At 49.6% G+C, this 13,233-nt stretch overlaps 1 protein-coding gene across 8 annotated transcripts in view; it reads left to right on the top strand.

The window, feature by feature from the left end:
* Positions 1 to 13,233, top strand: part of ITGA11 (integrin subunit alpha 11) — a 241,719-nt gene that overhangs the window by 157,119 nt on the left and 71,367 nt on the right. For all 8 annotated transcript variants that reach the window (XM_039492637.1, XM_039492639.1, XM_039492642.1 and 5 more), the window contains 3 exons: positions 1,536 to 1,680; positions 5,540 to 5,688; positions 9,426 to 9,566. In XM_039492637.1, coding sequence (XP_039348571.1) covers positions 1,536 to 1,680; positions 5,540 to 5,688; positions 9,426 to 9,566 — 435 coding nt within the window. The remainder of the gene's footprint in view (positions 1 to 1,535; positions 1,681 to 5,539; positions 5,689 to 9,425; positions 9,567 to 13,233) is intronic.

The following is a 13,233-nucleotide window of genomic DNA, read 5'->3' on the forward strand; positions in this document are numbered from 1 at the left end:
TCGAAATCACATGCGGAACTGAAGTAGTGACGGCTCCCATGTAAATCACTGGCTAAATCCACATTCATTTCACTGGGAGCAGGATTGGGGCACAAGGGTGGGGCCGGGGCACTGGTGCGGTTTAGTGACCCAATCCCATTGTCTTCCAAAGGCAAAGGGATGTGCTGCCAAGTCATAGAGCCTCTTTTGAAAATTCCACCTTATATCTCTAAAAGGCCATGGCCAGGGTTTTAACGGAAGCTTAGTACCTTGGAAATCATCGTTACAGTGCTTTCCTTAGCCTGGTTATCACCCCACTCCCTGCTGGGTCTCCTTGTTATGGGAACCTGCAGGAGTTTCAGTGCTGCGCACACAAGTCAGTGCCATCTGCTCCTCGCTGTTCGCAGTGAGGGCAGTGACGTTATCTGAGGAAAGTTTGAATCCCAGTTTGCCATCTGCTCTGAAACGAAAGGCCCCAGAGCTTGCACTGCAGGGCTGCTTTATTTCATTATTTTTAGCACAGGATCAGGATGCTCTTAGTCAGACTTTGGTTTTAGCTGTACTTATGATTAAACTTCTGCAGGGCTGAGGACAGGCTGGCTGCGGCAACGTGTTATTAGATGACTGAGCATGGAGGGCCGCTACCAGCAGTCCCAGAGCTGATTGTTCGGGTTCTGTCAATAGTGGGTCCAGCTCTGCTGTGTTTTGCACGGGACCCAAAGGGGACAGGAAAAGTTGCTTTAAGTCACCTTTGTGCTTCCCCAATCCTGGAAGCTGGCTGGGGGCCAGTTTGAGGCCTGATGTAACTTAAGGCAGCCCATGGCACAACCCCAACATGCCCCTGAGGGATGCTGAGCCATTGGCACCAGGGCAGGTTTCTGCCTGCTGGAGCAGCGCAAAGCAGATCGGACCCCTCGGGCTTCCTTGCGCTCGGCAGGCTCAGCAATGGGATGAGGTTTAACAAAGGTGGCAGGCTTTATCCTGCAAGTCCTTGTGCCAGGTGCTGCCCTCCGGCGTGCGGGGGGCAGAGACACCCAGGCACTAGCGGTGTCCTTCTCCCTGAGCAGGCGTGACGCTGAAGCTCCTGGTGCCCCCACTGCCTTATTTCAGGTGCACTGAATATAAGAGGGGGTGGGTCTATGTGGAGAATGGGTATAGCTGAGCAGACTTGGCCCTGAGTGCAACAAGTAGGGCAAGCAGTGACACTCCCTTTGGTGGCCAGGTGCTGCTACCAGGAAGGATAACCTGGCCACCTCGCAACTGCTCTCATTGGTTCAGAGCAGGATTTCCTTGTGCTCCCAGACAGGATCCTCACCTCGCGCTTGTGGGCCCCGCACTGCACCAGCACCATGCAGGGTCGGGCTTTAAATGCATCTTAAAAGGAAGCCCAAGGTCGGCCCCTTTTTGCTGGGTGATTTCGTATCTCCGCTGGTTTCCGTCTGTCATTTGCTCAGTTTGACTTGATTCACGAGGTGTTTGGTGTTTGCACTGAAACCACCTTCAGCAGCCACAGGTCCAGATGACAAGATGCTCTAAAGGTTTTGTGTTCCCCGCAGGATGGGATTTTGCTTGGGGCCGTAGGAGCGTATGACTGGAATGGAGCAGTGCTCAAAGAAACCAGCAGTGGAAAAGTCATTCCTCATAGGGAATCGTATCTCCAGGAATTCCCGGAGGAGCTGAAGAACCATGGAGCATACCTAGGTAAGGAGATTACACAGAGCAAGTTGGTTTCACGAATTAAATTCATGATTTTTGCCATTTTTCGACCATTTCTGCCAGGCCAGGTCTAAAGTGCAGACTCTTTCACAGCAGACCCAATTTGCCAGTGCTCACAGAAATACCTGTCCAAGCAAAAATATATTGTTATGTACCCAGCTGTGCAGGCAGCCAAGACTGTGCTTGTGTGAGAGAGATACTACCCGCAGCTCACTGATAAAGCCGACTGACTATCGAACTAGTGGAGGATCCAGAGGAAAGCCAAAGCCTACAGGAATATACAGTATATAGAAGCAATATACATGCAGGAGTTCTGATCCTCTGGGTCACCTGCAGTTCTTAATGGGGGCTTTAAAAAATACTGATGATATGTCATGGGTAAAGACGAAATATCTGCTGTGCTGATCACCTCTGTATGCAGCTGTTGGAGTCCATGAGCAATAATATACACCTGGTTTTCAAAATGAAGTCTACTGATGTGAACTGGGAGCGACATGCTGCATGGAAACGGTCTTCTCGGCCTGGCAGGAAACAGAATCAGAGATTACACAGTAAGAGCTCAAAGATGCCAAAGCTCTCCTCTGTGAAACCAGGCAGAATAACAGCCCCCAGGCACAACATTCTCCTCCAAAAAATGGGAGAATGTAACAAAGAGGCTAATTGTTACAAACTGAGTATCGGTTTGTCTGGCTATTGCTGCGTTCACCGTACCTGGTCCAGAGACAGGCTTTCAAATAGCACAAGGCCAGCTCCCGTTACACAAAGAATACCATGTTGCGGTGGCTGGGGATTGGCTTTCTTCCTTAATAGCCCCAAATGTATCAGATATGAAAAACAGAACGGTCTGAGAAAAGCTGGACAATCACGTGTCCTGGACCAGTGCAGGAAAGGAGGGTGGCAAGATTCCCCTGCACGAGGACCCTCTGGTGTAGACTGGCATACTGGTGGATGAGGCCAAGCTGAGGACAAACAGGGTCCCTGCCAGGGGATTGGCTGCATGTCCAGCAGTGCCAGGATCAGAGAGCAAAGGTTCTGTAAAGCTACCTGTGCACCCAGCCTCCTGACCTTTGCAAATAGGTGAGCTCCGGGAACTTGCCCTGCAAAGTCGTATAGACAACGTTGTTTTGTACACATGGTGACAGCCATATGATAAATTGATGGGCCAAAACAGAACCTCTCATTCCAACCCCTTTAAGTGTGATTCCTGAATTCCCAGATTGGAAACCTCCCCTATAAATTGGTTCTGAGTGCCTTCAGTCCCATAAATGCCCCGGGCTGGACAACATGTAACGCCATCCTTAACTAAACTCTTCCTTGCTGGGGGAGGCACTAGCGCATCTGCTGGGCACACCTGCTGCATGGAAAAGTGTCCAGGTGAAAACTTCAGCCAAGTCCCTCCAGGCCAGATTATCAGTGGCCTCCTGCAGGTGCAAGAGACTGGGCGAAGGATGCAGCAGCTCTGTTCACCCAACCCTTTGGACTCCCCTCTCTGGGGCAGCCACAACCCTCAGCCGGTCTTTCATGAGTGCCAGGTGTGAGAGAGGCCTTCACAGCCCAGAGGGAGAGCAGCTGGTTGGACTCACTGGCTGATGGCTGCCCTAGGCCAGCTCTGGGGCGCCCATGCTGTATCCCTAATAAACATGGGTAATGCTTCTCCGTGCAGTGTCCTCCATCCTCCACCCGCTGCAAACCCCACCCGACACAGTGTCAGGATAGACGGCAAATCCGATTTCTAGCCAACGTCTCTAATATTTCTCCATCTTCCAGAATGATAAGGGATGTTCATCAATATCATCAGTAATTCTCCTCAGTCTGTTATTACAGATAAATGCGTGCCTGCCTCTCTTCGTGATCTGCCCTCTCCTCACGTATGTATAGTGATAAAGAGGCAAGCGAGTACCTCTTGCATCCTAACGCTGTTTGTCGTTATCTCTTTTCTAGATAACATCTAAAGCACCTGCCTAGCCCAAGAACAGTGTAATCATTTAAACAGGGATTTACCAGACATTGGAGTTGCTTGTGTAATTACTTTGATACTCAGCCAACCCTGATCTATAGATTTCACGGCCACACTTTAGATCAAGGTTACATTTATGAAGGATGTTAATAAATGATTAATAGATGCTATAAGCCTTGCATGAGTATGTGTGTTACAGATTATTATAACAACATCATCTACCGATGGGCTAGATCAGTAATTTTCAACCTGTGGTCCATGGACTCCTGGGAGTCCGCAGACTGTCTAAGGGGTCCGCAAAAGGTTGTTACCATAGAACAGTGGTTGTCGACTTGTGGTTCACAGACCATGTCTAAGATTTCCAAAGGGGTCCACATCTCCATTTGGAATTTTTTAGGGGTCCACAGATGAAAAAAGGTTGAAAACCCCTGGGGTAGATGATTATAAACACCTTATTGATACATTGGACTCTATAAGAATTGACTAAACATTTATTAAAACGTATTAATCACCTCTAACCCCTTTGTAAACTATCAATAAATGTACCCTTAATATAAAGTGTGACCAATTTCATTAGCAAAATCTAACCTTGCCTTCCTGGCTCATGCAGTAGATTAGCTTAGAACAAGAACTATAGATTCTGTGGCTAAGGTAAAGCCAATCACTGGGGTCCAGCTGGCTCATTCAGGGGGATATAATTCAGAACCTTTGCCTGTTTCATGTTCTCCATTTGTATACAGGACACACCCGTATTTAACAGCAGTCACTGACCTCCTGGAGTTTTCAATTCATAGGTGCAGGGTTATTTACTAAAGTGTTCTCCGTGGAGTCACAACTTTTTATAGCACCCATTAGTGTGGCATCAAATATCAGTCAACTCTTTTACGCTTGTGCAGTCTTCTCAGACCTGATTTGTGCTCTGCTCGGAGGATGCCTTACACAGCACCACACTCAGCTGCGTGGAATCATGCCTCAATGTTTTGTATCCAAATACAGTGTTATGGTTTGTATAATTGTATATAAACCGTGAAGTAAGCTGGCTATCAGGAAATGTAATGGACTTACCTGCTACTGCAATTTTATTCTGCATTCGATTTGCTAGCAGCACCTACCCTTGCAAATTCTAGTAGTAATCTAAATGATCCAGGAGATGGAATGAAGGGACCTGAGCAATAAATTCTGGGCACTTCAAAACATGAGGTTAGAGTTGTCAGGTTTGTTTGAATGACTTTATCTTTCTGGGAACTCCTGGTTTCCAGTTTGCTGATCTGGGAGGCAGCTGGAGTTGGGTTAACAGCCTGAAACTAATCAAAACCAGATGGTCAGCCAACAGTGTTGCAGTAAAGGAAGAGATTCAAAGAGTGGAGTGAGCAATGAAATGATAAGCACGGATGTGGACAAATTCAGACTGGGAATCCGGCATAACTTTTTAACAGTGAGAATAATTAACCATTGGAACAATTTTACCAAGGGCCGTGATGGATTCCCCATCCCTGGCAATTTTTTAAATCAAGATTGGATGTTTTTCTACTATATCTGCTCTAGGAACTATTTGCTGGGAGTTCTCTGGCCTGTGTTACACAGGAAGTCAGACTAGATAATCACAATGGTCCCTTCTGGCCTTGGAATCTATGATTCCATCTGTCTATTCGGAGCCAAATGGGAAAAATCTAATCAGGACACTTATTTTCCGGCTAGAAAACACAATGTGTAATTGATTTAGTAGGTTTCTGGTATTCAGATTTGTCTGTGTCATTTGTCACATCTATTCGGGACAGTATTCAGCCCAGGACAGTATTCAGCCCGGGACAGTATTCATTCCCATGTTGGTGCTTCTTGGAGCTTCATTTCCAGGTTGTGCTCACCTTGTGTTTCCATGTCTTGTAGGTTACACCGTCACCTCAGTGATGTCTCCAAAGCATGGAAGGATTTATGTAGCAGGAGCTCCCAGGTTCAACCACACTGGGAAAGCAATTATTTTCACAATGCACAGCAACAGAAACCTAACTATTCACCAGTCTTTGAAAGGAGAACAGGTAAAACATAAGGAGATACATGGTACAGATCTATGGGGCAGACTTCTGAAATAGGCTTGATTGAATGCACTACTGTATATGGCTGTTATCATTAGTCCTCGGGTCCTATGTATATTTCTTATCTATCTGACCTGACGGACAAAAGGTCAGATCTTCATCTCATGTAAATGGGCTCCATTGACCTCAGTAGAATTACACCCATTTACATCAGCTCAGTAGAATTACACCCATTTACATCAGCTGCAGATCTGGCCCAAAGGCTTTGTAACACATTTTGTGGTTTAAAAAACCCTGTAACCACTACATTTTATTCCGAATTTTTTAAGTTTCTGATCAGGAGATTTGCTTGTTTCCCCACTCCACTCAGTGGAAACCTACCAATATTTTGTTAAGCAATCTTGGTAGCTTCTGGTTCCCTCCATGAATTCTGGAGAAACAGATTTGGGTGCTCCCTCCATGGTCTTTGTCTCCCTCCCTGTGCAGATTACTTTTCTGTTATGATGAAATGAAAGCTAGATATTTTAACAAATCCATCACCACCTAGGGATTTCATGGCTCTCACTGTGCTGGCAACGCTGACTTTCACAGCTGTAGCAGGGATAGTACGCAGGTCTTCCTATTTCAGACAGGTGTGAGCAAAAGGAGGGGGTTATTTTTAGTTGTTTCAAACCCAAGGTCTTTGATACATTGTTCTGCAGGTTGGCACCTATCCAGTAGTGGGCAGTGTTGTACATGTATACACACCCCACCCACCAGCAAGTGCAGTAGAATATGGAAAGAATCTTATTCTGTGCATAAAACTTATAGAAGGTTGCACCCTGTGTTGCGTCTGTAGACCAAGCTCATTTAGGGTGACAGCAGACAGCAAGTGTGAAAAATCAGGACGAGGTGGGAGGTAATAGGAGCCTATATAAGAAAAAGGCCCAAATATCTGGACTGTCCCGATAAAATCAGGACATCTGGTCACCCAAAGCTCATTGCGCACACCAGGGGCTTCTTGCCTCCTTCCGTTCCCCTCCCCCACAAGCGCTTCGTGTGCCACCCTCCCATCCCCCTCTACTTCAGGGACTCCCTACAACCTCACCCACCCCCTTCCTCATGCTAGGGGTCTGAGTGTCCCCATCCCCACTTCCCCCTTTCTTCCCACCACCCTGCGTGCACTCCAGTGCCCTCTCCCTCCCCCTCACCATTCTTTCTGTCTGGGAGCTAAGTCTTGCAAGGTGCCAGCATGCTGAAGTCTTGGGGGGGGGATGGACAGAGCTGAGAAGGGGAGCACTGTTGTGCTGGAAAGTGTTAATAGCTGCCATCAAAGGGTTTTCCGAACTATCGACATTCCAGAGGCAGTTGAAGGTACTAGCTCTGCCGACCAGATTCCAGGGGATCCGTGGCCCCTTTTTCCTCCTCCTGGTTTTCCCCCAGAATCACTAGGGTTCTGATCACTGGTGCCTAGAACAGTCCTTGACATTTTGGAATTGATCAGGTGCAGCATTCTAAAGTTATTGCAGGACAGACAGACAGATGCCATTGGGTCAAGTGTCAGGCCTTGCTTCACTCGACCAATGACAGTTACACAATGGAGATGTCTACACAGGCACAAAAGCCCCACGGTGCGGCTATGGCAGGCCCAGGTCAGCTGGCTCGAGCTCGTGGGGCTAAAAATGCAGTGTAGACATTCGGGCTCAGGCTGGAGCCAGAGCTCTGGGACCTTCCACCCTTGCAGGGTCCCAGAGCTCAAGGTTCAGCCTGAGCCTGAACATCTACACAGCAATTTTTCAGACCCAGAGCCCAGCCCCCCTCCCCTCAGCTCCCCGAGCCTGAGTCAGATGACATGGGCCATCTGTGGGTTTTTTATCCCCACGTAGACACAGCAAAATAGACTCGCAACCTCCTTCTTCTCCAAGTAACCGTCTTCTTTTATCTTACGCCTCTGCCTCCTTTTTTTCTAAATCATCTCTGCACTCATGCCACATATAATGCAGCAGCTTAGAGCACCCTCCCGCCTCTGTATCATGCTAAAAGCAGCTCCCTTGCATAAATCTGCTGCACCTTCTGCTGTCTGTCTGCCCTCTGATTCCAACCCAGGACCTGGAAATTCATCAGACACCATTGTTCCCTACCCAGCCTCCTTGGCCTGCTGGGATGCATGAACCTTCCGTACTGGGGGTGAAATTCACCACTCTGCAAAGGGCCAGTACCAGGCATGAAGTCCCACTGAAGCCTTATTTTGAAAGGCCTTTATGCTGTACAGGGCGAGCGTCACCCTGTGTGAATTTTACCCAGAAGCAGAAAAATGGCCAGGCTGGTTCTGCTCATGTAGATTAGTTAAGCATAAGCTGCTGTTAATCGTCTCCAAAAAAAAAATAAAAAAAAAATTCAGTCCGATCTCTGGCAACCGGGCAGAAAGCAAGAGTGTTATCAATGGTACTGCTGCGCAAACTCAGAATTCCGGAATATTGCCGATATAAATTCTCTGTGTGTGTGGTCCATATAGAGACATGCCTAAACTGTAACGTTCCCATCTGGATATAAGCTTTCCCAAAGTTTCGTGGGAGAATTGGACCCAGAGTTTTGATCCATCCCTAGTTATATGATGTAGCAGGACAGTCAATGACCAGCTGACCTGGTGATCTGGCACTAGCATTCCCATTTCTGCCAGCCTAGGCATCCCGGAGGGGGCCCCAGCCCAGGGTGCAGCAGGCCTCGATCCCACTTGAGTGCTCCTCTCCCTCCCCTATAGAGGAGCAGGGGGGACATGGTTGGGGACCCAGGCCCACCCACTCCACCAGGTCCCAAGCCAAGGCCCTAGGGTCCAGACCAGCTATAGATCTACCCCAAGTGATGCTTGCCCCTGGGTCACTTCCTACCAGACTGGCGCTCTTCTGTTTGGGGCCTGGTCGCTGGCTTAGAAGACTCCACTTGATAATGTCCTGGTCAAAGGAATCTCTTTTAGGGCTTTCAGCTCCTGAAGTGTGGGTGGGAAGATCCCTACTGCTAGAGCAGGCTTAACAAAGCTGTAGCCACTCCTATCCCAGCTCCCAGCATCAGCCTTTTTTCCTAGTGCAGCCTGTACCTTCCCCCCCCCCACCCCACCCCCTTTCCTGAGCTACCTGTGTCCTCTTCAATTATTCCTCCACCTGGTGCATGCCCTGCACCTGCTCAGGGTGGGTCCTCCCTGGCCCAGGATTGCTCTATTCCATGCCCTGGTTCAGGTTGGGGTCTGTAGAGCCCATACGGTTTCCCTTTGACAGTGAAGGACCGATTCATTCAAAGTAGCTTGAGGAAGAAACAGTGAAGAGGCGTCTAATAGAACTGGAGTGACTGCCCGGCATATACAGTCTGTACAGGGAGGGAATTCTGCCAGGCAGAAGAATGGAGCCACCATAGGCTTGGAGGGAACCCTTCTGCTGAAATATACACGTGTGTACCTACATTTAAACAATCTCTCCTTCAAAACCTAGTTTAACAGGAAAATGTGACACTAAGAGAATTCAGCAATGCCAGAGAAAGGAAAAGAGTCTGATCATTAATCTTTTAGCATTCAAATTCTTTTCCCGGAGATCTGTCTAGACAATAAGTTAACGTGTCTCTGTTCAGAAGACTGGAAATTCCACTCACTCCAAGGGTGTCATCCCTGAGGTATTCAATTCCTTAGAAATACAGGGACATGTATTTCCCTGTCGGAATATGTGGTGGTCTCATTTACATTCCAACCATTTTCTCCTTTCCGGCTCTTTCAGATTGGCTCCTACTTTGGGAGTGAAATAAATTCCATCGACATTAATGGAGACGGGATGACAGATATTTTGTTGGTTGGTGCCCCCATGTACTTCAGCGAAGGCAGAGAGAGGGGGAAGGTGTACGTCTACGTTCTAAAAGAGGTAATTAAGCTGTGGTTGTTCCATCTTTGCTCCTGTCCCAGAAGAGGCTTTGGAATAGCCTGCATGTCAATTCCCCTTCCTCAAACTTGGCTACCCTCTGACATGGTCCTCACCCTGCCCTGGGCACTCTGCCAGGGTGTGAGTACAGACAGCGTCCGGCGTCTTCCAGGGGACAATGCGGCAGCTCCTGGGGGAGAACAAAAGCATGCCGGCAAGGGGAATACTCCCATCATGCTCTGCTTGGACACTCTGTGTCCATCTACACTGAAGCTGGAGTTGTAATTTCCAGCTCAGGTCGAGGTACATGTACTAGCTTTGATGGAGTTAGCCCGCTGAAACTAGCAGCGTAACTGTGTCAGCATGGCTGGTGGCTCGGGCTAGCCACCCGAGGACCTACCTAGCAGCACGGATGGCCCTCGAAGTAGGTGGCACACTGCATGTGGTGTCCCATTCGGCAGTCTTACCAAAAATACCAAGTGGGTATCCCAGGCTGGATGCAGGGCCATGGCACATACACATCTGGCTTGTCCAGAAGTGCAGCCAAGTTGCCTTCAAAGATCACCTGGCATCTTTTGTCACAATCCAAAGGAGACACAGAACTTGAAAGCCCTTCTCAGCCGTGTCTGCTACTAGACTTTGAGTGAGTTTGCCTCTTTTCCTTGTTTATAAACTGTCCTGGTTTTCTGATGCCAGCGAAGGGAATCTAGACTGTACTAAAATGCAGCTGCATTGTCCCAGGGTCCCTTTCAACCACTCTCATTCCAAACATATTCACAGACCTTGGGGAAGGCAATACTAGAAGTTGGATTACCTTTCCCTTTGGGAAAACGTGTCTTCTGGCTACTGGCCCCTTTGTCCAGCTCACACTCTGGGGATGGGCTTCTGGGTCCTGATCGAAACCCTATTTTAATCCAGGGAAAGACTCCCATTTCTTCAGTGGGTTTTATGTCAGGACCCTGGGGAACAGGGTCTTCTGGCCAGACTATCTCCTGCTCCCAGTGCCTCAAGGATGGTCCCATAGAACATGGAGAGCGTTTCTTTTGCCTTGTCAGCATTTTCCTGTTCCCAGAGTCCTGGTGCCTCTCAAAGGTTGCTGCCCTGCCCTTATGGAAAAGCCCTACAGAATCCAATAAAGAATGAAAAGTTTTCTTTTCTTCTTTTAAATCATCCTATAGATTTTAACAGAAAATGATATGCCTGCAGTGGAAGCCATAGGATTGTTCAGATGGTAACAAGGGTTTCAACCAGCTAGAGAAAGGATTGTATTCTGTACAGACTCCATGTTTCTAGACCAGGGGTCGGCAACCTATGGCACACGTGCCAAAGACGGCACGCGAGCCGATTTTTAATGGCACGCTGGAGCCTGTCTGGACTCCAGCATGCCATTAAAAATCCTGCCCAGCCTCGCCCGCTCTCCTCTGCCCTCTGCTCCCCCTGCGGGGGCAGGGAGCAGAAGCATAGCCGTGCACACGGGGTGGGCAAATGGCCCCACTCTCCGGGCACAGCAAACCGCCGGCCCCTCCCCTGGAGCCCTGCCGCCGTGCGCAGCGCTCTGAGGGCTGGGGCTGTGCACTCCGGCGGGGCGGCGTGTCTGGCTCTGCGTGGAGCCTCAAGGTAAAGGGCCCAGGGCTGGGGGGGGAGTTGGATAAGGGGTGGGGACAGTCAGGGGACAGGGAGCAGGGTGGGTTGGATGGGGTGGGATCCTGGGGTTAGGGCGAGGGTCTCTGGAGGGCAGTCAGGAGCGGGGGTTGGATGGGGCATGGGAAGCCTGTGGTTTGTGAGGAGGCAGGGGGTGGATAGGGGTCAGGGCAGTCAGGGGACCGGGAGCAAGGAGGGTCCTGGGGGAGGCAGTTAGGGTGGAGGGTCTCTGGAGGGGGTGGTCAGGGGACAAGGAGCTGGGGGGGTTGTATGAGTTGGGAGTTCTGGTGGGAGTTCTGTCAGGAGGCAGGGGTGTGGAGAGGGGTTGGGGCAGGCAGGGAGTGCGGGGGGGTTGGATGGGTTGGGAGTTCTGGGGGTCCTGTCAGGGGTGGGGAGTGGTTGGATAGGCATGGGAGTCCCGGGGGTCTGGCTGGGGACGGGGGTGTGAATAAGGGTCGGGGCAGTCAGGAGACAGGTAGAGGATAGGGTCCAGTCCAAGGACAAGGGACAAGGAGGCTTAGATAGGGGTGGGGTCCTGGGGGGCAGTTGGGGGCCGGGGTCCCAGGACGGGGTAGTCAGGGGTCCCAGGACGGGGTAGTCAGGGGACAAGGAGCAGCAGGGTTGGGAGTTCTTAGGGGGGCAGTCACCCAGCCCTCTCCCCTGAGCCCTGACCCCACACATACACCACGCCCTCTGCCCTGAGCCCTGTACCTCCCTCATACACATCCAGCCCTCTGCTTGACTCCTTCATCCCCCCCCAACCCTAGCCTTGACACTGGCAGCCCCACCCATACCCATGCCCCCCTCTGCCCTGACACCTCCACCCCCCCACATACCCAGCCGCCAGCCCTCTGCCCCCAGCCCTCTGGGTCCTGGCCCCGCACAGCCTGCTGCTGGTCTTGGGTTCTGGCTGATGGACCCTTGCCATCCGGGGTCCCGGCCACAGGCCTCGCTCAGCCCGCTGCCGGCCTAGGTGAACAGAACCCCAGACCAGCAGCGGGCTGAGCGGGCTGAGCGGGCCGGCAGCGTAAGATCAACATTTTAATTTCATTTTAAATGAAGCTTCTTAAACATTTTGAAAACCTTGTTTATTTTACAAGACAACACTAGTTTAGTTATATAACGTATAGACTTATAGAGAGAGACCTTCTAAAAAACATTACAATGTATTACCGGCACCCGAAACCATAAATTAGAGTGACTAAATGGAGACTCGGCACACCGCTTCTGAAAGGTTGCCGACCCCTGTTCTAGACTTAAATCCCATTTTGTTTCTGTAGAACCTTTTAAATGTTTTGGGACTTTCCATAAGAGCCTGTTCAGTCTTAGCCTGAGTCTGTAAAGTGCAGGACATGCTGAAAGATTGCAATGGTGTGGGCTAGGGGGAAGGAACTGAGCCTTCTCCTCATTCATAAGGAAGTAGTTGGTGCTAGGTCAGAGCTTTTGGGCATTAGGGCTCTGGCATCACCTGGTACTAGCTGCCTGAGAGGAAAATATAAATGCCCCGATGCTGGCAGGTGAGGGCACTCAACATCTCTCTGGGGATGCTTAGCATCTCAGAGGCTGTGTGCTGCTTTTCCACGGGTGTATTTGGTTGCAGAACTTTGCCTGTAGCAATGGGTGTTTCACAATCTCAAGCAAACCTTTTATCCAATTATTCAAGCATGTAATTGAATGAGAAAGGGAAAAAAACATCAATGTGAGCCTTTGCGGTGGCATTTGCTGGTTCCTTGTTGATTCGTTGTGGGAAAGGCTCCTCTAATAACATTTCAGAACTATGCTGTCTTCCTTGTTTGGGAAATTGTTTGCAGATTGCACTACCTCTGTTATGATTTCCGCTAGGATTCCAAACTCTCTGAGGTAATGACCAAAAATAGTCTCCATAGAAAGGAAGAGACATTCCTTCTCCTCCTCCTCCTCCTTCTCCTCCTCTTTCTTGGACATCCTTGTAGCTTTCACGAGATTTTAAATCTTGGCAGTGCTGAAAAAAGCCGTAAGCTCAGTCTGGTTTTTATTGACAATGCAGTGG

Source organism: Mauremys reevesii, linkage group 10, assembly GCF_016161935.1.
Source record: "Mauremys reevesii isolate NIE-2019 linkage group 10, ASM1616193v1, whole genome shotgun sequence".
Classification (NCBI taxonomy): domain Eukaryota; kingdom Metazoa; phylum Chordata; order Testudines; family Geoemydidae; genus Mauremys; species Mauremys reevesii.